The sequence below is a fragment of the Artibeus jamaicensis genome, unplaced genomic scaffold (genome assembly GCF_021234435.1).
Source record: "Artibeus jamaicensis isolate MK-2021 breed Jamaican fruit bat unplaced genomic scaffold, CSHL_Jam_final contig_851, whole genome shotgun sequence".
Taxonomy (NCBI): domain Eukaryota; kingdom Metazoa; phylum Chordata; class Mammalia; order Chiroptera; family Phyllostomidae; genus Artibeus; species Artibeus jamaicensis.
In genome coordinates, this window is record NW_026521986.1 from 14,847,276 (window position 1) to 14,872,779 (window position 25,504).

The following is a 25,504-nucleotide window of genomic DNA, read 5'->3' on the forward strand; positions in this document are numbered from 1 at the left end:
CCAAAGACTGTACCAACGCAAACGGTTAAAATGAGGATCCTCTTCCTCCTTCACACACACGTTATAAGAAAAAAAGTAGGTCAGTAAGAAAGGGTAATTTCTAAGCTTCTCCCTACCGCCCAATTTTCTGACGAAGATAAGGCCAGGACCGGGTCGTCCTTCCTCAGATGGGCACGGTACCCACTGCCTTACCCCCCGCCCTGACCACGACCCCTCCTCGACCCAGTCGAGCTTCCCCAAGGCCCCGCCCTACTTGGGGCGGAAGTGGGCGTGGTTGAGGGCCGGAAGCGCGGGACTGGGTGGGCCCTTTCACGCAGGCAGCTCCTCCCACTCCGCCACTGGCCCTCCTCTACGGCCCAAACCGGAAATGAGGTCAGGGAGGGAAACCTTGCCGGGAAGACTTGGCCCCAGAAGCTGCGGCTGTTGGAGGTGCCTGCGACAGCTGGTGAGGGGGAGATGTGGGTTGAGAGGGTTGGGGTCCAGGGGGCTGGCGCCAGCGGGGCTCTGGACCGTGGGCTTAGCGGCCAGAGACTTTGTGTTGCTACGGCGGCCGGCGGGAGGGGTGAGGGTGGTCGGGCCTTGTTTTTCAGGGCCCATCGCCTCTGTCCCTCGGGTCGGAAGTCCATAGACAACAGTCACCTCCTCTTCTTTCTGGCTCTTTTGCTGGCGACAGCGCGAGGGGTTGGTGCCCAGAGCTGTGATCGCCATAGTCCTAGGGGCGGGTGGGGGCGTTGGGGGGAGTCCTTGGGAACCGCCCCCCCCCCCGCCCACGTGTGGCCCTGTTGCGACACACCTGATCTCAGAGAGAGCTCAGTCGCCAGGACTTTCTTTATAGTTCTTTCTGTCCTGGTGGGACTGACCCCTTGCCCCTGGTGAGCACAAACGGGAAGTCCTCCTGCCCTTCTTGCTTCCTCGGCCCCTAACCGTGTCTTTCCCTCCGACCCCGCGTCTGCCTTCTTACTTCTGCCAGTTTCCCCTTCTTCCTTTGCGTAAACTAGACAGCCTTTCCTCTCCCCAAGTGCTTGCCTGGACTCGGGGGTCCTTTTGCACTGTGCCTCCCGAGACGAGGTGTGGGAGTTCCAGGGTTCTTCTGTCACATACTTTGCGAATTACGGTCTTGGAATCAGGAAAAGGTTCTGCACAAGTTGTCTGGTAACTTAGTTCCATGTTAAAGTTTGTACAGTTCTGCCTGAGCTTTTACAGCAGTGGTTGTCATTTGGGAGTAGGTTTAGACTATTTTGGTCTTAGGGACGGTTGTCTCCCAAACCCCAGTCAGGGCGTTTTAAACTATTTCTTATTTTCTAAAGGGAACTAGTCGTGTGTGTGTGTGTGTGTGTGTGTGTGTGTGTGTGTGGCTTTTGGCACTTTGAGAAGTTTTGTTTGGTAATTTGGGGACTAGATGTCTCCATTGCGCCCACCAATGTGGCGGAGAAGCCAGTGGACTGTTTGGTGCCTTTGAGTTCATTGGCGTTGGGACAGCATGCAAATAGGTTGTGGGAGTCCTTAGCAGAATGTAAACCACAGGAACGGAAATCCGCTCAGAAATTTAAACTCTAATTACGGTCTCAAAATACTTTGGCTTTAACAAGGACTAGAGAAAAAGTGCTAATTTAATATGTATTTAATAGTTATTGTACAAATTATATTAGATGTTTCCGTTTAAAAGGGCATTTTGAAAATTGGTCTTTACTCCTGTTATCCCTTTGAAGGCTTGCCTCTGAAGTGACCCCTGAAGTATGATGGTTTGACATGAACGAGTAGAAAAGTAGGAACGCAGTTAGCTGGGAATGTTAAGGACTCCACCCACCCCTGTCATTGCAGCTGTACTCGCACCCTGTTTTTGTGTGATGGCCTACCAGAAAAAGCACATAGTTGGGGTGATCACTTATTTTCTGAAGGGTGGGACAAGAGTTTAAAAGTTGGTAATTATTAAAAAATGTAGATATACTCTTATAAGGTTCTTTCTCTGGTAGCTTCCAGGTGGCAGCTGTGGGTGCAGAATGGGTGTAAATTGAGTCTGTTTATTTTCCGTTCAGAGGGCAAATTCTTGGGTCACTGAAACTGCAAACAGTTTTCCTTAAAGCGCGTCACTGAAGTTGTTTTTCTGCTACCTTCCACAAGCATTCTTATCAGTGACCTCAGACTGCAAAGCAGCCCTTCAGCCGTGGTTTCAAAGTTGTGTGTTTCTCTGCTCCTGTCTGATGAGACATTTTCTTATTTACTTTGGATGAGCAGATGAGCAGGTAATTTAGTGACAGGTTTAACCGGGGAAAGAGGGGAAAAGTTTATTCCCTTGAGTTTGCTTGTTTCTGCTAACATCTCATTTGTCATGTGGTGAGTGAGTTTTTGTGCTTAAAAGCATGTTGATTTTAGGCATTTAACAAGGGCCACACACTATTTTCAGTGGCCAGAGCGAGCACGGATGGTAGCATTCTAAGTGTGGCCAGCCGAAAGGTGGCTGTTTTCTTTAGATACGGTAGACTCCGCAGTGCCGTGATATATTTTGTCAAACTATTCTAAAACAACAGAACCTATTCAGGCTTTCTCCCTCTCTTTTTTGAACTTCCTTTTGGTAGATGTGGCCTCATGGATGAGCTGGTACACGACTTAGCCTCAGCCTTGGAGCAGACATCGGAGCAGAGTAAGCTTGGTGAGCTGTGGGAAGAGATGGCCTTGAGCCCTCGGCAGCAGAGGCGGCAGCTTCGCAAACGGAGGGGCCGGAAGCGCCGTTCAGACTTCACTCACCTGGCAGAGCACACCTGTTGCTACAGTGAGGCCTCTGAGTCCAGTCTGGATGAGGCCATCAAGGACTGTCGAGAAATGGCCCCGGTCACCAATTTTAGTGATTCTGATGACACCATTGTAGCCAAACAGCACCCAGGTCTCAACACCATTGTTAAGAGTAAACAACATTCTTGGCACGAATCTGACTCCTTTACTGAAAATGCGCCTTGTCGACCTCTCAGGCGCCGGCGGAAGGTGAAGCGAGTGACATCAGAGGTGGCTGCCAGCCTTCAGCAGAAGCTCAAGGTATCAGATTGGAGCTATGAGCGAGGATGTAGGTTCAAGTCTGCTAAGAAGCAGCGTCTGTCACGCTGGAAGGAGAATACTCCCTGGACCTCATCAGGCCACGGATTGTGTGAATCAGCAGAAAACAGGACTTTTCTAAGCAAAACAGGAAGGAAAGAAAGGATGGAGTGTGAAGCAGATGAGCAAAAACAGGGCTCTGATGAGAACATGTCAGAATGGTGAGCTTTCTCTTACTTGATCAGAGATTTTCCTGATTAATTTGACCCAAAATGCAAATCCACAATCTTGATGAAATGAGCTTCCTTTCAAATCAGCCACTGTGATACTGACTTTATAGGTCTCTTTTAACCAATCTGCTAGTGTTTAGTTTTAAAAGAACATTCATGACTTTATTTCCCTAGGCAGGGACGCTATAATGTAATGGAAACACAATTGATTCTGAAAATTGTTTAAAACTTTTTGTTCCAAAATTCCGGTTGTGCATAACCAGAATTTCATTTTAAAAAGTTTGCTGGTGTTTATGCCACGCAGTTCATACATAGGTATTGTTCTTTAGAACCAGGGTCTCAGCAGAGGCTGGTGTGTGTGTGTGTGTGTATTATAAATGTTGTGCCAGGCCTGTGGAGTTTGTAAATATTCCTGGGACTGCCTTTACCCATTAAGAATCATGGCTTTAGATACTTTTGGGCCATAATTCTGTTCTCTGCTGCTTAGAGTTTGCCTGTATTGAGTATATTTCTTATGGCTGTGACATTCAAGTGGTCTGAAGACATGGTAGGCTTTGAAACTAACAGTGGTGAAGCCTATTAGTCTTATGTCCAATGTCATTGAGCCAGAAGAATTTGTCTGTAATGGTTGCATGTTTATAATGTCAGTGCGGTTTTTATTTTTTACATTTCAGATAGTCCTAGGAACACTGAAACTCCCCAGCTTGATACTCTAATATTATTAATAATAATAACGTGTGGTTTCTGTTTTCCAATGGGGATGCTGTTGGTGTTTTAGTTGGGCAGTGCTTTGCGGTGAGGGACCTTTCCATCTGTCCTTGCAGGTATTTGGGATTCTACGTTTTTCCCACCCCTTCTTCATAGTATCAAACCAGATGCCTCCGTAGGTGTTCCCTAGGTGGCTTGAGTGACCGAGAGCCATTGTATTGTATTAGTGATACATTAATTAGCATTTATGAGCACTGTGTGCCAGGTGCTATACTGTTGTGCAGAACATACATTCTCATGTAATGTTCACTCCCCACTGTCTTGTGGAACTATTTGGTACTATTTTTATTTTATGGAAGAGGTAGTGGAGGTTGGCAGCGGTGGGATAATTTGCCCAAGGATGCAGACAGAACTGGAAATCACATCTGGACCTGGAGCTCACACATGACCACCGCATTTCCTGCCCTTGACTTGGCTTTTTCTTTGGCTCTATTACTCTCAGCTTCTACCTTGGGGTATATGACCTTTCTTAGGGCTTTGCTTCTGAAGTTTGTTGGAAAAACAAAGCCAAACCTTGGGAACTCTGAGGTGAGGCTGTGTCAGTAACAGGAAAAGCTTTGTAGGTCTGTGTGCCTGTACCTTTCACGAGTGGTTTTTAGTCTAGCTGCACAACTCGGCAGGCTTATAATTAGGTTTTTAATTTTCCTCTAATGTATACTCCATGGCCTATTTATCCAATTTACATGTATAATTTTGGATTATAAAGATTTTTTCCCTTCCCTGGCTGGTGTGGCTCAGTGGACTGAGCGCCAGCCTGTAAACTGAAAGGTCACTGGTTCTATTCTTGGTCAGGGCACATGCCTGGGTTGTGGGCCAGGTCCCCAGTTGGGGTGTGTGAGAGGCAACCGGTTGATATTTCTCTCCATTTCTTTCTCCTTTCCCTTCTGTCTAAAAATAAATAAAAATAAAATGTTTTAGGAAGAGATTTTTTCCCCCTCATCATGCTATTTTTAATTAAACAAATACTTAGTCAACTGGTGGCCTTTCACAGTTGAAATGACACTGACCCTGGCTCGTGGGGTCCATGGCATTGTAGCTGAAACAGAAGAAATTCAGATGGACTGTGGAGGAAAAGGACGGCACAGCTACTCCCTCGAGGGGAGAGCGCCCCAACTCTTGCCTTGACAGGTTTTTATTGGGTTTCAGTTTGCACAGGAATATAGGTACAGTTCATTACTCATTGTCAGGCAGTAAAGATCGAACAATAGATAACATACAAAGAACTCTGAGGGCGTATTTTGAGTTAGAATCAGATAGCTAAATGGCCATAAAACGTTGAGGAACAAACTCACTTCTTGCTTGGACCCTTATTTAATTGAGAACTTTCTTATCAAAGCAGGTTTCACAGGATTTTACATATTCTTTCTTAGACCTGATCACCGGGGAACACGCCCTTTCCTGCACAGGGCTGCACTGTCCTCTGTCATTGTTTCAGGCTTAAGTCAGGCAGTGGAAGTAAGGCAGCCAAGAGATTAGGAGACTTCTGGCAGACAGAATGAGGACTCAGGCTATGTCAAAGCCGAGGGGCGAGAGTCCATCACCCTCTTATAGCCCCCCAAGTCCTTCCCTGGGGCCTCCACATGATCATACCTGTCTTAGTTCGTTCCCCCCTTGGGGAATCTTACCCATCATTGGCTAACTGATCAAGTACTGGGGGCCAGTTATGGATGAAGTAAAAGGAGCAGAAGTGGTGCTCCTGCCAGGGAGATAAGCTTTGTCTCCTTAGTGGCTTATGGTCCAAAGGTCACTCACTCTGCCTTAGCTGTGGGGGGCGGTTACAGCTTCTGAAACCAGGCAGAGCGGTTCCCAACATTTCTCCCTCCTTTCTCTTCTCTCTAAAAATAAATAAAAATAAAGTGTTTTAAGAAGAGAGTTCCCCCTCATCATGCTATTTTTAATTAAACAAGAAATATGTAATTAACTGGTAGCCTTTCACAATGTTGAAACTCTCAATTGAGGTGGTCAAGTTTGTTTCAGTATTGAGCACACATGCCAGATAGTAATCTTAACTGTTGAGAATGACTTTTAAATATTGTGTTTTGGGATGATAGCTTGTGTATACTCTTCCCAAGGATTTCTTGTTAAACTCTGACCCAGTTGTGTGTGTGAGAGAGACTGTTGACTTGGCTCCTGTAAGATAACAGCCCCTGATTGGTTCCAAATGTAGAGCCTGTCACCCAGCAGTGAGGCACTTTGGTCTTCTGGTCCCTTCATACCCAATCTATTGCGCGTTACAGTCAGGTTGTAATTAATAAACACTCTAGTTATCTGAGAGCCTGGATAAATTGAAGTAGGCAGCGATTCTTACAGAATTTCTCACTCTTCCCGAATTGAGAAGACCTTGTTTCCCCCTTATCTCCCTGGTCTGTGACTTCAGAGTTTTGTTTTTAAATATTTTATTTATTTTATTATGTTTAGAGAGGGGAAGGGAGGGAGAAAGAGAGGGAAACATCAGCCTGTGGTTGCCTCTCTTGCGCCCCCTACTGGGGACCTGGCCCGCAGCCCAGGCATGTGCCCTGACTGGGAACTCTTTGGTACCCGGGCCAGCACTCAGTCCTCTTAGCCACACCAGCCACGGCCAGAGCTTTTTCAATAATGTGGCTGCCAAAGTCCTTGCAGCTGGTTAGGAGGAGGAAGTAGTGGGTAGAGTATAGTAGCAGAAATAGAAAACGACAAATCCTTTAGAATCCGAATATTTAGGAATCTTAAATTTGTCTTGTTTATGATGATTCATATGTGGTTATAAACAGAAGTACTTTCTACTTCCCCCCCCAAACCTATTTTATGGGGAAGAGGGGTAATTCTTACTTATTCTTTGACTGTACATTATGTTCAGCCTCTCAACAGTGAGGTGGCCCTAAAAATCCCCCACCACCAATTATTATTATTTTTAAAGATTTGATTTATTTATTTTTAGAGAGAGGGGAAAGGACAGAGAAAGAGAGGGAAAGAAACGTTAATATGTGGTTGCCGGGTACACCTCCCTAATGGGCGCCTGGCCCACAACCCAGGTATGTGCCCTGACTAGGAATCGAACCAGTGACTCTTTGGTTTGCAGGCCAGCAGTCAATCCACTGAGCCACACCAGTCAGGGCTACTACCCTCAATTATTAAGCATGCCTTATAAACAGGATTAGCATTAGAGTGTGTTTAAGTAGATAATAGTGTATGATTTGGATAATATACTGTCTTGGTGAATTGATTCTGTCAAAATTTTCTTAGTTTTTCTGCATTGAAAGAACTACTAAGAATCCTGTTAGTTACTCTTTTCATAAATTTGCTTGGATGTACCAATTTATTCATAGATCAAAGTGTAGAACTTTACTTTTCATCAGTGGTGTTGAGGATTATCAGAATGTATATGATCTAACTTGTAACATTAGTAGGATGAATCGGTTATTTAGCTTAGCCTGGTCAGTGTATAGAGTTCTTATAAAAAAGCATGTATTAGGTGTTTTAGGTTTGAAAATGTATGTCTCAGTTAGAGAGCTTTATTTCTAATTTTCTTAAATTCACTCTAACTAAACATGGAGTGACCCAGTAATTTTAAGTGTAACCAATAATTCTTTTTGCTTTTGCTCTTTCTGTTCTTCAGTTCTATACCAACCAATCCCTCGAGTTCTGAGGAACTAAGATTTATTATGATGTAATAGTGTTCTTATGCCTGCAGAAAGATCAGTTATTATTTTAATAGTTTTCTGTATATGTGCATTCCATTCTAAAATGGAACAGCTCTTTTGTAAAGTTACTTTCTACTAATCTTTATTCAAGTTGCCTATATAGCAATTGATAATTAGGTGGTTCATAGCCCAATTTTGCTGTCTTTTCTACTAACACATCACTCACTTGTTCTCTTTGAATACGGTTTAGCTTCTTTCTTTCATAAGTGAATTGGTTTGGTGATGGCCTGAGGTTGCAGTCAAGAGCCTTCCTGTGGTGATGTATTAGAGGCCGATTTTATAGGAAAGAAAATATTCCTTTCTCTTGGAAGGCAAGTGACAGAGATGGAATGCTGAACCCTCCCCCTCCTTCTCCAGCCCGAACTGACCTTCTACGGCCCCTTGGTGCCTCTTGTTTTCTTATTTTTATAGAAAATCAATATCCCTTCTGACACAAACAATAGCTCAGAAGCAAGAATAAATGGCAGAAAGCTGAGATCTCTGTCTATCACCTCTCACTTTAACTCCCCCAAACTCTTTAATTATGAGCTGGCTTTGCTCCAGGTGTTTGCAACGGTGAAATTGCTAAATGAGGACCATTTTAACCAAAGATTGGGTGATCAATAACATTCTATAGCAGTAGCTTGTTGGATCAATAGCATTCATTATTTCATGGTTAAGGTAAGTAGCCTCCTTTGCAAGTGGAGGTCATTAATCAGGGCTTACTGGAGCTGCGGAAAAGAATATATGTGGTAGGTTGAGGATATTTTGTTTTCTGTTCTGTCAATAGGGGTGTTGACCAGCGGTATTTTTACCATTGTTGCAAACGATACTCCTGCATTTGAGAGCATTGAATAGCTGGCAGAGTGTGCTTTTATAGACTCCGTCAAACGATGCTAGTACATCGTTAGGAACAACAGCAGAAGACAACTTGGTAGGTGGAGTTGATACTGTTGTATTCGAGGATCTGTCTCTTGGAAGAAGTGTCTACATCTTGAAAGAAACGCTAGGATTTTCTGTGTGGCTGCAGTGGAGGGAACTAAGGGCACGTAGATAGTAAGCAGAGAGTTAAGTGTTACCTCAGTATAAAATATAACATTCCAAAAATTAGAACTCTAAAAATGAAGTGAATTGTTTCACTGGGTAATGAGGTCTAGGTCACTGGTGCGATTCAAGCCTGGTCTTGGTGACCACTTACCTTGTTGTGGCAAAGTTGGACAGTTTGAACTGAATGACCTCTGAAGTCCCTGCAACACTGAGTTTCTGTAATTCTTTTTAGTTACAACCTCCCTCCCATTGAACTTCATTTTTTAATCAAGCATCTGATAAGCAGCCTCCATTGCTCATTAAAATACTTACAAAGGCATAAAACACTGCATTCTCTTGTTACCAGAAACTAGGACGTACAGTTGGCCTGTTGCCAAGATCTCCCCGAAGTCCAAGGCGGTAGAACTGCGCTGAGAGTGCAGTCGGAAGCCCCCTCAGCGGTGCGGAGCCTGCCCTGCAGGTGGACGCCAAGGCCCAGCATCTTTCTCTGTAGTCAGCCCTCGGTTCAGAGGCATGCGAAGGGCCTCTCGATCAGAAAATTGAGCAGCTGCAGTTTGAGCCAGAGTGTTGTTTTATCCTCTACTTCCCAGTCATTATCTTTCAGGGTCTATTTGGAGGCTGCAATTCCCAGAATACTCTTGGGTAAGGGAGACTTTCTGTTTTTCTGTGTGTTTATTTGTGTTTGAAGGTGGGAGAAGGCAGTCTCAGCATATCAAGTCCTAGGAAATACAGCCTCTAAAAATAAAGTTGTATGGACAGGGAAGGAAAAAGCACTCATAGTAGAGCATTCTGAACATTATATTGTTTTACGTGTCTTCATTTATTGTAGACTCCTAAAACGGGGCAGAATTAGGCAGTGAGGTTTAGAAGATCCTGTCTCAATCCAATGCAGCTTTATGTGACAAAAGCCTACCAGTGATGCTGGGAGCTAGGCCTGGGGTCTGCATGTCCTCTTGGCCAACTGCGGATGTGAGAAGAGCATGTTACTGCCATGTCCAAGGGAGTACAGAATGGGGTTAAAGGTAGTTTACACACTTTTTGCAGGCAAGTACCAGGTTCTAGGGAAACCACTTCTCAACAAGTGGTCTTTCAACAACTTATGCAGAATAAAGAAAAGAGAACATGCATCCTAAAAGTTCAGAGGACACCAGGAGAACATTTTAGAAAAATCTTTATTAGGATTCAGGAGTATAATCACTTTGGAACAGGAGCAGTAAGTCGTAAGGACAGAAAGGTGGCTATTTGAAAACCCAAATGTATGGGAGGGAGAATTGTAGGAAATTTGAAATGTAATTTAAAATGTTAAAATGAAGGACTGTTCATCCTGCCGAACAGTGAGTTGATGACGTGGAAAACTTCAGAAGCCCTGCCAAAACGCAGAGAGGAGCCAAAAATGAGAGAGAAGGCAATCGGTCTGTGGGGCAGAGAGTAGAGAGGGGCCTGGTCCGTGAGTGTGTAAACATTCCCAAGGAAGGACCCAAAGCATTGGACTAGCAGAATGATTTAAAAAACAGAACTAAAAGGAAAAAGTACTCCTTAAAAACAATTAAGTATAAAGATTCAAAGGGACAACTAATGAAAAATAAACCTATTTCACATACATCCTGGCAATATTTTCCCATCTGAATGAAACTAAAAAAACTCCTTTGTTATGCAGCCTCATAATTTATTACGGGAATAATTTTACAATTGATGTGAGATTTTCTCTGAAAAACTCAGTCATGTTTACTTTCAGTTTCAGAGGTTTGATTCTGTATGGTTACAAGTGCACCACCTCAACCCAGGAAAAGGATGGGAAAAAACTGAGCAGAGATGTCTTTGGACAGTGGATGTAGGAGTGACGTTTCCTTCTGTTTTACTGAAGCCTAAGACAGTTTAAGATTTTTATTAAATATATCATTATTTAATGAGGAAATTAAAATGAAAGCTTATTTTATAGCATGTTGTGAGCCGTAAAGCCTGTCCTACATATTTCTTTTTTTTAATTGATTTAATCTTCTTTGTATTTTTTCCAGTATCATTTAGTCCCCTTGTACTCCCCTCCCCCAGCAGTCACCTCACTGCTGTCCCCGTCCAGGAGTCCTTTTTCCTTTTTCCTCACTCTGTCCACCCCTAACCTCCCCCAACTGTCATCTGCCCTCCATCTATGAGTTTGTCCCCATTTTCCTTGTTTGTTCAGCTTCTTCATTGGATTCTACATAGGAGTAAACCATGTGGTATTTGTCTTTCTCCGACTGGCTTATTTCACTTAGCATAATGTTCTCTAGGTCCATCCATACTGTCACAGAAGGTACAGTTTTCTTCATTTTTATGGCCAAATAGTATTCTATTGTGTAAATGTCCCATAGTTGTTTTATTCATTGTTTTATTTACTCATCTACTGATGGACACTTGAACTGCTTCCATGTCTTGGTGATTGTCAGTAACACTGCAATGAACATAGGGGTGCTTATGTTCTTCCAAATTAGTGTTTTGGGGTCCTTTGTATATATTCCCAAAAGTGGGATAGGTAGGTTAAAAGACGGACCCGTTTTTAGTTTTTTGAGGACATTCAATGTGGATAGTTTTCCACATTGCTGCACGCAGTTTGCGTTCCCATCAACAGTGCAGAATAGTATTGAATAGTTGGCATAGTGTGCTTATCCCAGTCTCACCAGCACTTGTTTGTTGATTTACTAACAATAGCCATTCTGACCTGCTTATGTCTTTTACAATTAGATGTAAGAGATACCTCTTATTCAAGGTACTTGCTTAGTCTTAAATGAACGAGGAATCCAGGTGGTAACTTATTAGTATCAACTTTTGATTATAGGTGATAAACTTACTCTGTACCTCCTTGTTGTAATTGAGACAGGTATAAATTATTCTCATTCAGTTCTAAATTTATGGTCTTCTGTAGTTAGGAATATGAAAGAACTAGCAAATTCTCAGGAGGGAGGATGAGCTTTGTTTTTCTCTCAACTGTGGGAATTTAGAGAGATTTGTCTTATCAACAGTAGAAGCTTCTCATTAAGGCTAGAAGGTAGGGAATTGTTTTAAAAAAACTTATAAAGATGCTATGTTATTGCTGCAGAAAAAATTGCCCTAAAGCATAGCAACAAACATATATAGTCTTATAGTTCCTGAAGTCAGGAATCAGAGAGTGGTGTAGTGGGCTGGTTCTGGTTCAGAATCGCATACTGTTGCAGTCAAATTGTTGGCTGAGGCCAGAGTTGTCTCAAGACCTGACTAGGACTGAAGGATCCACTTCCAAGTTCACTCACAGGGTCGTTGGCAGATCTTACTTTCTTACAGGCTGTTGACCAAGAGTCTGAGGTTCTTTCCACATGGGCTTCTCTGTAGGGCTGTTAATGGAGAGAGAGAGGGGGAGAGAGAGACAGAATCTCCAGAGTGCCCATATGGAAGCCACCGTTGTCTTAAGCCTATTCTCAGAAGTAATATACCGTTACTTCTGCCTATGCTATTGGTTACACAGACCAACCAGGGTGTGAAATACTAGGAAGCAAGTTGCCTGGGAGTTTGGTTACCAGAGTTGGCCACGGGTCATCTGAATTTTTTCCCAAACTTAGTGTGAGGCTAAATTCAGGCATAGTTCAGACTAGCATTTCCCCAGAACTTATTAGGAGAAGGTTTTTACTTCAATTTCAGAGGATATGCATTCAGGAACTATAAGGGCAAACAGATACATATCCCTAAGAGTATATTTTGTGTTATTGTGTTTTAAGAAGGACACTGAAGATAAATGTTTATTTTTTAAACTCAAGATAGGCCATAAAGGGGGAGAGCTTTTTTCAAGTGAGTACAGAATGAGTTTTCTTGGTGTTCAGCACATATGACACATTTTTTGGCTGATAGTAGTAGTCAGAGCTCAGCTAGGACTCCATCTGTGTCTGAATGTGTTAAGTAGCAAAAGGCAAGGCAGCGCTTTACTTAGTCCAGTTAATCACTTTGCATTTGCAGAAGAATGAGAAGTGCTGCAAGTCAAAAGAAACTTAGAGGACTGACTTCAGTGAGTGGGGTGAGTCTCTGTGCACCAGCCAGGTTTTAGTGGCCGTTCAGGGCTGATGCTCATTCTCTGTGCAGCGCTGGGCCAGTGCTCGCCTCTCTAAGCCTCATTCTTTCATCTGTAACAGGAGGCTGACATAGTTACCTCAGAGGTTTGGGGTAGAACAAATGTAATAATGAATATAAGCCACTTAGTACTTTGCCTGACCTGTAGTAGAACTCGATAAATGGCTTTCCTGGTATCAGGAATTAATAGTGGCCTTCTTTGTTAACAATTTCCCTCATAAGCTCAATTCAAATACCAAGTCTTTTCTTGAGACATTTATGGTTTAGATATTGTTGAGGGTAGTGTCTCTTTCCCACTTAGATGAAACCCAGTGCAGGAAAAATACTAGATTTCAACTTCCAGTTAAGTGGTGGCATTGGCAGACATGGCTTGCCTCTTTGCACAACCACATCATAATTACAACTAAAATAGAGAACAACTGTCACTCAGAACTATCAGCAATTGAGTTGATTGGAAGTCTGACAACTGTGGAATTAAAGAATCCACATCCATCCAGACTGAGCTGGCAAGCTGGTGCCACATCTGAGATTCCATCAACCTGGCTAATGCCCCAGAGACTCTGCCCCACCCAGCTGATGGGCTCACCCCAGCTACTTTTCCATTTGAATGGCTGGTCTTGGCTCCTGCTCTCCAACTTCCTAAATCCTGAGCAAAGCTCCCTTCATTGAGCCCCACACCTGGTATTAGCAGCAGCCAGCCTAGATGAACAGCTTGGCTTCTCCTGGGAATGTCCAAGCCCAGCACAAGTAGCAGCCATCTCAGATTGCTTTATAGCTCCTATAGGGTGGCCCCAGGCAGAACGTAGATGTGGGCCGACCTTGACCTGCACCACTTGGAAAACCCCAGGACCAGCACACCCAGTGGAGAACTACAGACCACATCGGAGCACCAGCACCCTGCCCCTGCACAGCTGATCCTCCATGGAGGGTAGAGGTTGGTGGTCAATGGTCACAGCCAATCCTTGCAACTGACTGGCTTGGGTAAATCCCTCCCATTGATCTGCCAACAGCAACCAAGGCTCAACTACAAGAGGTGGGTGTACTCAGCTCACACAGAGGGTCCACCTTGAGTACCCAGCTTGGGTGATAGGGGAGGCTATGCCACTGGACCTTACAGGACACCTACTACATTAGGCTACACTATCAAAAAGCAGCTGTACCTAATACATAAAAACAATCGCAGGGAGGCTGCCAAAACACGGAGACGAAGCATGGCCCAAATGGAAAAACAAATCAAAACTGAAAAGAGCTAAATGAAATGGAGATAAGCAATCCATCAGATGCAGGATTCAAAACACTCAAGGAAATCAGTGAGGATCTCAACAGCATAAAAAAGATCCAGTCAGAAAAGAACAGTTTACAGGGAAATAGCAGTAAAGTGCATAAAGCTGAAAATCAGATCAATTAGGTGGAACATAAGGAAGCAAAAAATGACCAATCAGAACAATAAGAAGAAAAAAGAATCCACAAAAATGAGGATAGTATAAGCAGCATCTGCGATAACTTCAAGAGGTCCAGTGTTTGCATCATAGGGGGTGCAAGAAGGAGAAGAGAAAGAGCAAGAAATTAGGAATCTGTTTGAAAAAAGAATGACAGAAAGCTTCCCTAATTTGGTGAATGAGATAGACATACAAGTCCAGGAAGCACAGGGAGTCCCAAACCAGAGGGATGCAAAGAGGCCCACTCCAAGACACATCATAATTTAAGTGCCAATGGTTAAAGACAGAGAATCTTCAGCAAGAGAAAAGCAGAGAGTTGCTTACAAGGGAGCTCCCATAAGACTGTCAGCTGATTTCTCAAAAGAAACTTTGCAGGCTAGAAGGGATTGGCAAGAAACATTCAAAGCCATGAAGAGCAGGGACCTACAACCAAGATTGCTCTACCCAGCAAAGCTATCATTTAGAATGGAAGGGCAGGTAAAGAGCTTCCCAGACAAGAGGAAACTAAAGGAGTTCATCATCACCAAACCATTATTATATGAAGTGTTAAAGGGACTTGCTTAAGAAAAAGAAGATCAAAACTATGAGCAATAAAATGGCAAAAAATACAAATCTGTCAACAATTGAATCTAAAACACAAACTAAGCAGACAGAACGGAGATAGAATCATGGATATGGAGAGTGTTTTCATGGTTGCCAGATGGGACGGGGGGTGTGGGGGAATGGGTGATTGGTTAGGAGATTAAGAAGTGCAGATAGGTAGTTACAGAATAGCCACAGGATGTAAAGTTCAGCATAGGAAATGGAGTAGTCATAGAACTTATATGCATGACCCATGGACATGAACAATGGTGGGCAGTTGCCTAAGTGAGTTGGGGGTACTGGGTAGAGGGAATATAAAGGGGGGAAAATCATGACAACTTGTAATAGCATAATCAATAAAGAATAATTTTTAAAAGTACTAAATTTCATAGGCTACATTTCATTTTTTCATTTAAAATGAGAATAGATTCAAGACCCATAGAATTTTTTTAATTGAGGTATTATTGAGAGTCCCCATAGAATTTAGATCACTATTTTAAGAAGAGTGTCAGTGAGGAAATTACTATTTTTAGCTTCTAAAATAAAAATATTTGGGCACATACAAGAATTAGTACTCTAGAAGTAGCTTTCTAATCTTTTCATCCTTTGCCTTTGTATAATGCTCTAGTGTTTCGTCACAAAGTGGGTTCACTTGCCTTGTATTATCACATCCTCAGAACAGTCCATCCGCATTTGATATGCAGGGAAATAGTGTTGGAGAGGTAAAGTGACGTACTGCAAAGGCAAAGCAAGGGGCAGCAACGGAGCCGATTTGAGTGGGTTCATTCCATTCCGTAACATTTACTGGACGCCTGTTATGTGCCAGGTGCTGGGCTAGGCACTGGGGACGTTGAAATGAGCAAGGTGCTTCCTTTGCAGCCTGACTGTCCCTCTTCATGGCTGTAGGAGGATCTCTGTGCTGTGGGTGGAGGGTCTTTTCTCTGCCTGGGCTAGGCAGAGAAGGGGGCCTGCACAACTCTCGAGTAATTTCAGTTCTACTAGTTTGCCTGACGAGCCAGCTGCCATCTCGTGGTTCCTGGGATCTGGAGACCTGTATATTTTTCACTGGAAAGCATTGTTCTCTGTACCTTTTCACATACTTCTCCCATAGTCTACACTAAGTTTTTAATAAAATGCATGCATTTAAATTGTGGTCAACATGTTTTCTTTTAAACTTTTAGTGCTGGTTATAGCAGTGTCTGGTATATGGTAAATAATAAATACTAAGTGAATGAGGGGAAGTTTAGGGGAAATAGTGGGAGGAATCCCTCCTTTTTCTGTTAGAGACTTTTTATTGGTTCCATTGGGGATTGAGTTTTTTTTTGAGTGATGTATAAATTGTTTGTAGGTTTAATACTCTTCTGTTCTAAAATAGTGTAGATATATTCTAGGAAGAGTTTTGTATGCAAACTATTTATAGATTACAATCAAGTAAAAACAAGCAGTACAGAACAGCTCCCGAGGCAAAAACAGGAGGCGTCGATGCCTCTGGGCATTGCTGCCGTTTTAGGAAAAGATGGGGTTTCATTACCTACTGGTTTGGTGGGCCCTGTCTTGTTAGTTTATCCTAAGGTACATTAATAATCTTAGGATAAAGGCTGAGGCTTCAGCGGATCACAGTACCTGAGGTTCCCTTTGCCCTGCATCCCAGCCAGCACTTTTTTGTTGACTCATCGATGATGGCCATTCTGACAGGTGTGAGGTGCTGCTTCATTGTGGTTTTAACATTTCTCTGACGATGTTGAGCATCTTTGCATGTTTATTGTTCATCTGTATGTCTGCTTTGGAGATGACTTTATTTGAAAATCATCATCTCTGAGCCAGAAATGAAGGAAGGCCACAGGACTGGACAGCTCTGGCCTGTAACTTGGAAGGGGAAATATTTGATCCTACTGTATAGCTAGCACCACATTTTGTGTGCTGTCTCGTTACAGTGTTTTTGTGCCAACATGCCATGAGTCTCTGTCCCTTTCCTTTTCGGTAAATTATGCTGGCAATTTCTTACATATCATTAGATTTCTACAATGCAATTTGTTCTGAAGGATAGAGTCAACAGGTGCTCTCAGATGAAATAGTCATTTCCAGATACAGGTAAGAATGATGATACTTTTAACTAGGTGTTCTGTAAGACATAAATCATTTTCTCGATGAAGAAAATACGTGTCTCTCTTGATCACAGTTTTAAAACCCTGGTGATGGTTCTGTGACATCATTACCATTACCCTAACGTTATGTAGAAATTTATAGAAGAGAGTAGTCCAGCAAGCTCTTTCAAGAACATGGAATCTCCTTAAATGCTGTTGACAGAAATAGAAAACGTAGAACGACAGGAAGGGTTTAGGTTACCAACACCTTTCTTGATTCAGCAGATTTCTTTGAGCTTGCACCTTTTATTTAGAGTATGAGGAAAGAATGGAATCCATGCAAAAAAGATCAAGTTAGCACTTATGTCTTAATGCTTACCAGTGACTGGAAATAAACAGGGAAAAGAATCGACAAGACTTTGTAATAAAGCAACAGCTTTAATATTTTCTTTGGAAATATTCAAACAGAGGGGACCATAGACATCGCAGGCTAGGACTTGTAGCATAGGCAGAGCAGGGGTCAGAGTAAATATTTTAGGGCTTCGTGGGCTGATGTTCTCTTTTGCAGCTACTCAACTTTGCATTTGTTGTGTGAAAGAAGACATAGAGGATGTATAAATGAACGAACGTGGCTCTATTCCAATAAAACTTTATGTGTCGGATTTCTCATCACTTCCTCATGCCACAAAATATTTTTCTTTTGATTTTCCCCTCCCCATCCCGGGGATTTGAAACTGAAAACCATTCTTAGCTCACAGGCTGTACAAAAATAGGTCACTGGCTGTCGTTTCCTAACCCCTAAATCAGTCTGTGAGACCGCTAGCCAATAAAGAATGTAATACAGTCATGGAGTATCTGTCCCACGGCCTCGTGTGCTTTTGAAGGCCTCCTTCATACCAAGATGAGTTGAAAATGTAAAATTTGCTCTGTGTTTGAGGAGAGATGAGAGTGGGCCGAGAGGGTGTGCAGTGAAGACTCACTGGAGTTAGAGCAGTGGTGTGCTTATGAAGTCAGGGGGCACACGGAGCCAGGACCATGGAGGTCGCGGGCACAGGTCTTTGAACCCAGAAGCAGGAAGACTGCAGTAAGTAGTCTGTGAGGGTGTCTCCTGGATGTAAGCGCAAGCTTTGAAGATTTTCAGTCCTCAAGATCCAGTGGTGTCGTTTTGTAGGATTTCTTACAATGATGACTGAGAATGTTCCCACTTACAAACACAGAAGGAAATACAATGAAAGAACCTTGAAAGAGACGGGATATGTTTTATTGGCTCTTGCTGCAACAGATCTTTTGTATCTGTTACTCAGAGACAAGCTGAAGTGAGGAGACTGTGGCTACTTAGCCAGGTTTTTTAGGATTTAGTATTGGCAAGATATTTGGAAACGCTGCAAAACACAAAATGTTTTCAGATTTTTGAATCAGAAATGTAGGTTGGGATTCATGCAGCATGGTGAGGATGCTTCTTCATTGCTTTGGATTCTTCCATCTTCTAGAACAGGTGAAAAAAATGAAATAGCTGGAAAGGAAACATTCGCAGTCAAGGAAACAGCTAATATTAAAAAGAGTAGAGATATTTTTTTTGAACCAGATAAATCAAATTTGATGATTGTGTGACAGAAAAGCAACGTGAGAAGGGGCAGATTCAATTGGAATAGCTTGGAAAATGAAACTTATCGGGTGGAAATCCATGGGGCAAAAGTTTTGTTGCAATGAGTTCAAGTGGAGCTCCTTTTTATATTTTTATATCTTCCTTTTTGAAAGTTAGCTTTGTTGTATATGCTTGAGGTGAAGGAAGACATTAAATTTAGAAATTACAACCTTGTCATCATGATTTTTCTTCCTGCTCATGGATTTTTGTTTGCTGCTTTGTAAATGGGAGAAAAAACTTGAGAGATGCTAGATGTCATAAATTTGGATAGTGTTATTAAAAACTGGTAGTCAATGAAATTTAAAAATAGAATTGGTGAATTTGTAAATTTATGTCATTTAATATAACAAGCAATGTTGAGATTATGACCCTTAATAAATAACTTTCTAAGGCTAAACTAACAAAATAACTTTAAATATTTTTACAAGTACTTTGAAATATAAATAAAAGTTTTAGAGTTCTTCTCTTCCTAATAAAACTTTCCCCTGTGACCTAACCATGAACTTTATGTTTCCAATTGGCCAATGGAATCAGGGAAACTTTGGATGTGAAAACCGGAAGAAGAGTGGGTGGTGCTTCATGTTTGTTTGACTGCAGCTGACGTGTCGTCTTCGTTTTGCTCTCTGTCCTTTCAGTGAGACCAGCAGTGTGTGCAGCAGCAGTGACCCAGGCCTCTTCACGAACGACGAGGGACGGCAAGGTAATGTAGACCCAGCCCTGGGAAGGCCTTAATGGTTATAGGAGCGAGTCACTGAGAGTAACAATGGTTGTCCGCAGCAGTGGCCCTCGAACTTCAGGGCATGCAAGAGCCATTTGGGGAACTGGTAGAACTGCAAATTCCCGAACTCCTAGACATCAAATAGGTCTAGAGTTTGCTTTTGGAATCTGCATTTTTCACAAATACCAACTGTGTATTTTTTGCAAACAATTTAGACTTTGAGATTCATTGATTTAGGGGGCCATGGGGTCAAGGATGGGACTTTGAGAAGTTGCTTTTGACTAGAACCAAAAATATCCTCATGTATTACTCTGTCTTTTGGATGTTAAGACATTCTTGTTTTCACATAGGGAGAGTTATTTTTATAATCTTATTTATAAATGGTCACAGTGTTCTGGGTGAATATGTTATAGGACACAGCTTTCTAAAGTTAAAATTCCTGAAGTTTAGCATAGAACACTGTGAATAGAGCCAGTGTATGTTCCGTATCTGTCCTTTATTTTTACTCCCTAAACAGTAATTTGAAACTTTGTTCTTGTCCTGTACACTTACTCAGGGCCACACTAACTGTGTACAAACGAGAATTTCAAATAGCTCCTTTGGAGTAGTTTTCTCACTCTAAATACAGGATTTGTAGATCTCTGAAGTCCCTTCTAGCTCTGAAATCAGTGATTCTACTAGAAGGGTTAGGTGATTGAGGGGTGGAGGCATGGTGGCTACGTGTCTTGGTTGATATGGAGAAGCCCCTAGTAACGGAAGGGCTCCTGGGCCTGTGAGACGCAGGTTCCAGACCTGCTTTTGGAGAGACCATGGAGCTATTACTGTTTAGGGAGTAAAAATAAAGGACAGATACGGAACATACACTGGCTCTATTCACAGTGTTCTATGCTAAACTTCAGGAATTTTAACTTTAGAAAGATGTGTCCTATAACATATTCACCCAGAACACTGTGACCATTTATAAACAAGATTATAAAAATAACTCTCCCTATGTGAAAACAAGAATGTCTTAACATCCAAAAGAAAGAGTAATACATGAGGATATTTTTGGTTCTAGTCAAAAGCAACTTCTCAAAGTCCCATGGTGTCTCCCCCATGCCTCAGAGTTGTGGGCGTGGGCGGTGTTGTTAAGCTTACCCCACGTGGAGGTTGTGAGCACGTTTCTGTTCCCTTCTGTTTCACAGGGAGCTTGGTGCTAGTCGAGGTGTTGTGTGTGTGTGTGTGTGTTCCCTGATAGGTTGTAGCCAGGGTCTAGTCTTTCTTACCTTGTGTTGGGAAAGTCTGGTTGCCTTTCCGTGAATGAGCTGGTACATACTGTTCAGAATTACTCTTTTTCTTTGCTTTTACTGAATGCCATGAAGTATCATAATATATCTCTTCAAAGGTCATGATGCAGAGTTAATTGTACGGAGGTGCAAGAAAGTGTGGGCCTCTTACAACACATTGCTTCGGGCCTTTGGAAAATCTTTCCACTGATAAGGAATCCTTGGTTTATCATGAGAGATTTGGGATATTCTGTAGCCCCAGCTTTCTTTTTTGTCTGCCTCTCAACGCCACACATTCTGGTGATATTTTAGAGGCCTAGAGTTCTAGTACAAAGCCACGTTCTTTCCCGCTTCCATGGCTTTGTTATACTGGCCTCTGCCTGAAATCTCATCCTCACTCTTCCTTGAGTGGTTGCTTATCCAAGACACAGTTCTCCTTTTTCCTCTCTGGGGCTTATTTAAGGACTACATCAGTAGGTTTTTTGCTCTCATGGGTTTGGCCAAAAGGAGGCATGAGCAGAAGAACGGAGGGAGGGAGTAAGGTGAATGAGATTGGATGGAAGAGTCAAGTTTTTATTAAGACAATACTGTTTAACAACCCCAACATTTCAGTGGCTTTTTACTTTTATTTCTTACTGTGGGGCTGGGGGTTAGCTGAGGTTCAGTTGCTCTGGCTCAGCTGGTGTGCAGGCTTTGAGTTAGGTTTGTGTCTACTCAGTGCATCTTATTCTGGGCAATAGGCTAAAGAAGCACTGGCCGTATATGTCTCAGGGACTGCTTATGGCAGAGGACTTGAATGCCAAGTGACCAAGCCCCACCGTGTATGAATATTTAAAGCTTTTGCTTCAATCACATTCATTAATGTTCTACCTAATGCAGGTCATATGACCAAGGCCAGTGCCTGTGGGCTGAGGAAGTGTGCTCTGCCTCTGGGGGAGGGCTCTGTGGAACCCTCTGGCAGAGGGCAGGGGCGCGTCATTCTGTCACAGCGAGGGAGCGGTGATGAGGTGGGAATGCTAATGCAGTCCAGCACACTGGAGTCCAGCTCCCCTGGACCGCCTTTCCATTGTACTGCCGGTTGGCTGGGGTTGCGTCCTTCTGCTGAAGGCCCCGCTCCTGCTGGGCATCCCTCCGTGACCCCAGCTCCCTCCCTGGGCTCTGATAGCCATTCTTTCCCATGCTGCTTCAGGTTTAATAACGGTGAAGGCTCCTCACTGTGTGGGTTCCGGGGAGGCTCCCCCTCCCTTATTGGTTTCTGTCTCCCCACACTGTCTGCACCTTTGTGGACAGTCGCTTCATGGGAGTCTCAGTTACCCCATGTAACTGCACGAGGTTCCCACAGGGGTTCCCACTGGTGCTCTCACTAGGCGCCCTCCCCGAGGGTCCTTCCTCTCTTCTTTCCCTGTACTTGCTATTTTCTCACCACTTACTGCAATACATTGTTGTTTGTAGTTGTGTGTCTTTTCCATTGAAGTTTTTCAAAGACAGAAAATTAAAAAAAAAAATTATTTGCAACCACAATAGGTAACACATTGCCTGGCATATAGCGAACTCTTAGTAAATAATTATTGGGAAGCCCTGTTGAAGGGAAGAATATCTTTTTTCCCCTCAAACAGAGGTGTGCATTGAACCTCAAATTGTAAAACAGCTAACCCCGGTTTGGTTAAAACAAGGCCCCGCAGGAGCGGGGCGTCCAGAGGCTGGTCCACTCAGCCTCTCCCTTGCTCCCTGGCAGCGCTCTTTCGAGGAGCTCCCGCGTCAGGCACCGTGTGATGCCTGACCGTGTGGGCACCGTGTGGGCTGACCACTGTGGGTCTAGATGATCTCACAAGGTTGCTTCCCGTTCAGTGAGTCTCTTCTCATGTTATTAAAAGTCTTCATTGAATGCTGGAGAACCAAAAGGAATTCCATGATGGTTTGCCATTTGTCATCAGGAAACATGGTCTAGCTAAATATACTGTTTTAGTCCATGGCCCAAAGAATGCTTATGAATAAGAGAGGAATTAATACATTGACATTCAGAGAAACTGATTATTGTTAATTCTAGTGCCCGTCTTTAATTCATCTGTATACACAGTTCTCACATTGTGGATCCCCAGACCAGCCTGGCATCACTAGGGAACTTGTCAGAAGTGCACATTTTCTGTCCTGTTCAGACTGGACTCAGAAACTTTGGGGGTGGGGCCGAGTAGTCTGTTTCAGCAACACCCCTCGTCTTCTGCTGCACACTAACGGTCGAGAACCACTGTTTACCAGAAACAGCTGCCGGTGGTGTGTTCCTAAGGGCACACTTTAACTTGTTTGGTGGCAGCATCCGCTGCTCTTCACCGCTGTGCAGCTTTAGTTTCCCCGTTTAGTGATCTCCACAGCGACTGAAGAGCTCTCATTCCTGGGTGGTCGTGGCCCATGAATCTGACTGTTCATGTGATTAGCATGTCCTGAGCACCGTCCCTGGGATCCAGGATATGTTAGAGAATGAACGCACTGTGAACTTCCCAGGTGTTCTCGAAATAATTTCCTTCATCCTTGCCTTTTGAAAGGGGGGTGTGGCAGCAGACACAGAGTTATCTGTCTTACTCTGTTGGCAGGACTAAACTAGTGGAAACTGAGATGGTATCATTTTGGCCAACAGAAAGAAGTTCGAACCAAGAGACTGGATGTGTGGATCTAGTCTTGACTTCGTTGTCATCGAAGAGGGTAGCCTCGGGCGAATGACGTACCTTCTTGACATCCACTGTAGGGGATTATATTATTTTTCTCTGGTTAGTTTTTTCTTGGTAGCTTGTATTGCTAGTATCAAGATGACTTTCTGTCCCATCAATGAGGTACCAAGGGACAAACAAGGTATGAGTATATTTTCTGTGTTTACCTACTATGAGAAATGCAAATGTAGTAGGAAATCCTTCCAGGAACAGCTAGTTCTGAGTTGAGAAACATTTGTGGGCTTCGAATCCCTAAGTTCATTTATACTGCTGCGAATGGTATATAGGAAGCAGTTTAATTTTGTGGTAGAGGCTTTGGAGTTAGGCTTTGAGTTCCAATTTTGGCTTCATCATATACTACCTTGACCTTGACCTTGACCTCTTTGGACTTAGTTGCCTCGTTTGTAAGTTGGAGCTAGTGTCAGGTTTGGAAGAAATAACATACTTAAAGATTTTTTAGTGTGGATCCTGGTAGGTGGTAAGGGCTTAGTGAATTTTTGTATTGTTAAAATGGTAGCTTTATTTTTGTTCATTGAGCCAGCATAACACATTATGAAATTTATGTGAAACTACTTTGGTGCCCCAGTTTTCATCATAATATGGATCAACAAGAAGGATCAAAACAAGTTTTTGTACTTTGACTTTATTTAAAAATACACTTAAGCCTGTAGCACTGAGAAGTCATCCTGCCGTGTGGCCTTTGGTAGAATGTGCTGAATTCCAGCTAAGGAAGATGCTCTCTCTATTTTAGGGGATGACGAGCAGAGTGACTGGTTCTATGAGGGAGAATGCGTCCCGGGATTCACTGTCCCTAACCTTCTGCCCAAGTGGGCTCCCGATCATCGCGCCGAAGTAGAAAGGATGGACTCTGGACTGGACAAACGGTCAGACCCCACATTTCTTCTGCCTTCTCGGCCAGCTCAGAGGGGTAAGTTCTGAGGAGACCAAATACACTTCACACCTTCATGGTTCTGTCTGGGGGGAATCATCCCATGGTGTACATGCTCTTCTCCCTCTTGAGCACACACGAACTGTCTGAATTTTGGAGCTAGTCCAGGGATTTTTCTAGAGGATTTAAGGGTGAGTCTCAAAGCATGAGGTTCTCTCTTAAATCATTTTCTGGATACTCAGGTTATGTATCAGCAGGGCATTCCTTCAGCTTCCGTTGCCATTTGTGCCGGTGCAGGAAGCCCATCGTGGCTGTTTATCCTTCTGTGGCTGCTGGGCTTTTGAGTGCTTCAGGCGGCCTGAAGCGTGGGACCTGGGAAGAGAACAGATTTCAGTAAGAACGTCACTTATAAGTTACAGCGGGCGTTCTGAATGGACGACTTTCAAATATTCTTTAAAACATTTTAATAATGCCCTGGCTGGTGTGGCTCAGTGGGTTGGGCTGTGAACTGAAAGGTCACAGGTCTCGGTTCCTGGTCAGGACACATACCTGGGGTGCGGGCCAGGTCCCTGGGTGGGGCGTGTGAGAGGCAACCCGTCGATATTTTGCTCCTTCTCTTTCTCCCTCCTTTCCCCTCTCTCTGAAAATAAATAAGATCTTGAATAAATAATTTTAATAGTTCTATTATTGTGGACTTTGACACAAATATGTATCCCTTTGCTTTCCCTTCACTGATGATAGCAAGACGGTGGAGAGAGCCTAGGACAGTGTGAAGGAAACGTGGCGAAGCTCCGGGGGTGTCTGCCCAGCTCCGACCGTGACAGTCACTTCGTTTCCTTGGGGTGTCAGGGGCACCGAAGATACTGTGACATTGAACAAAGCTGTTTCAGGGGTTTCTTTTAGCTCTATACATTTATAGGATTCCCAACAATCAATAATTATCCAGTTAGTCAGTTATCAAGTATTTGTGGAACATCAGTCGGTGGTCGGAATTCCACCCAGAGCTGTAAACTCCCGTAGCGTTTTGTCAGGGCGAATCGAGTGACTGAAAGGCCTTCTCAGAGAAGTTGGTTCTCGGCAAAGACTGCTCTCTGGCTGAGGCTCGATGTTTGCTACCTTAACGTTTATTGAGCATTTCAATGACTGTATCTAAAAGTTCTTTATGGACTAGTTAAAACACACACAAATAAGAACAGGAAGAAGAAGAAACTCAAACGGCCTGTAACCACACACCCAGAGACCAGAGACAGCGTCATCGGTAACATTTTGGTGTGTTACATTCCAGTGTGACATTAGTAACATTTCCAGCTGTCTTTTCTGTGTGCAGAACACATGCAACAGATGGAAAAATGTGCCTAGATTATACAGGCTATTTTTA

General features: G+C 43.3%; 1 protein-coding gene across 4 annotated transcripts in view; it reads left to right on the top strand.

The window, feature by feature from the left end:
• Nucleotides 1-355: 355 nt before the first annotated feature.
• Nucleotides 356-25,504, top strand: part of GPATCH2L (G-patch domain containing 2 like) — a 54,252-nt gene continuing 29,103 nt past the window's right edge. For all 4 annotated transcript variants that reach the window (XM_037145226.2, XM_037145225.2, XM_053673269.1 and 1 more), the window contains exons 1-4: nucleotides 356-445; nucleotides 2,577-3,248; nucleotides 19,188-19,252; nucleotides 23,989-24,165. In XM_037145226.2, coding sequence (XP_037001121.2) covers nucleotides 2,587-3,248; nucleotides 19,188-19,252; nucleotides 23,989-24,165 — 904 coding nt within the window. In that variant the 5' untranslated portion in view covers nucleotides 356-445; nucleotides 2,577-2,586. The remainder of the gene's footprint in view (nucleotides 446-2,576; nucleotides 3,249-19,187; nucleotides 19,253-23,988; nucleotides 24,166-25,504) is intronic.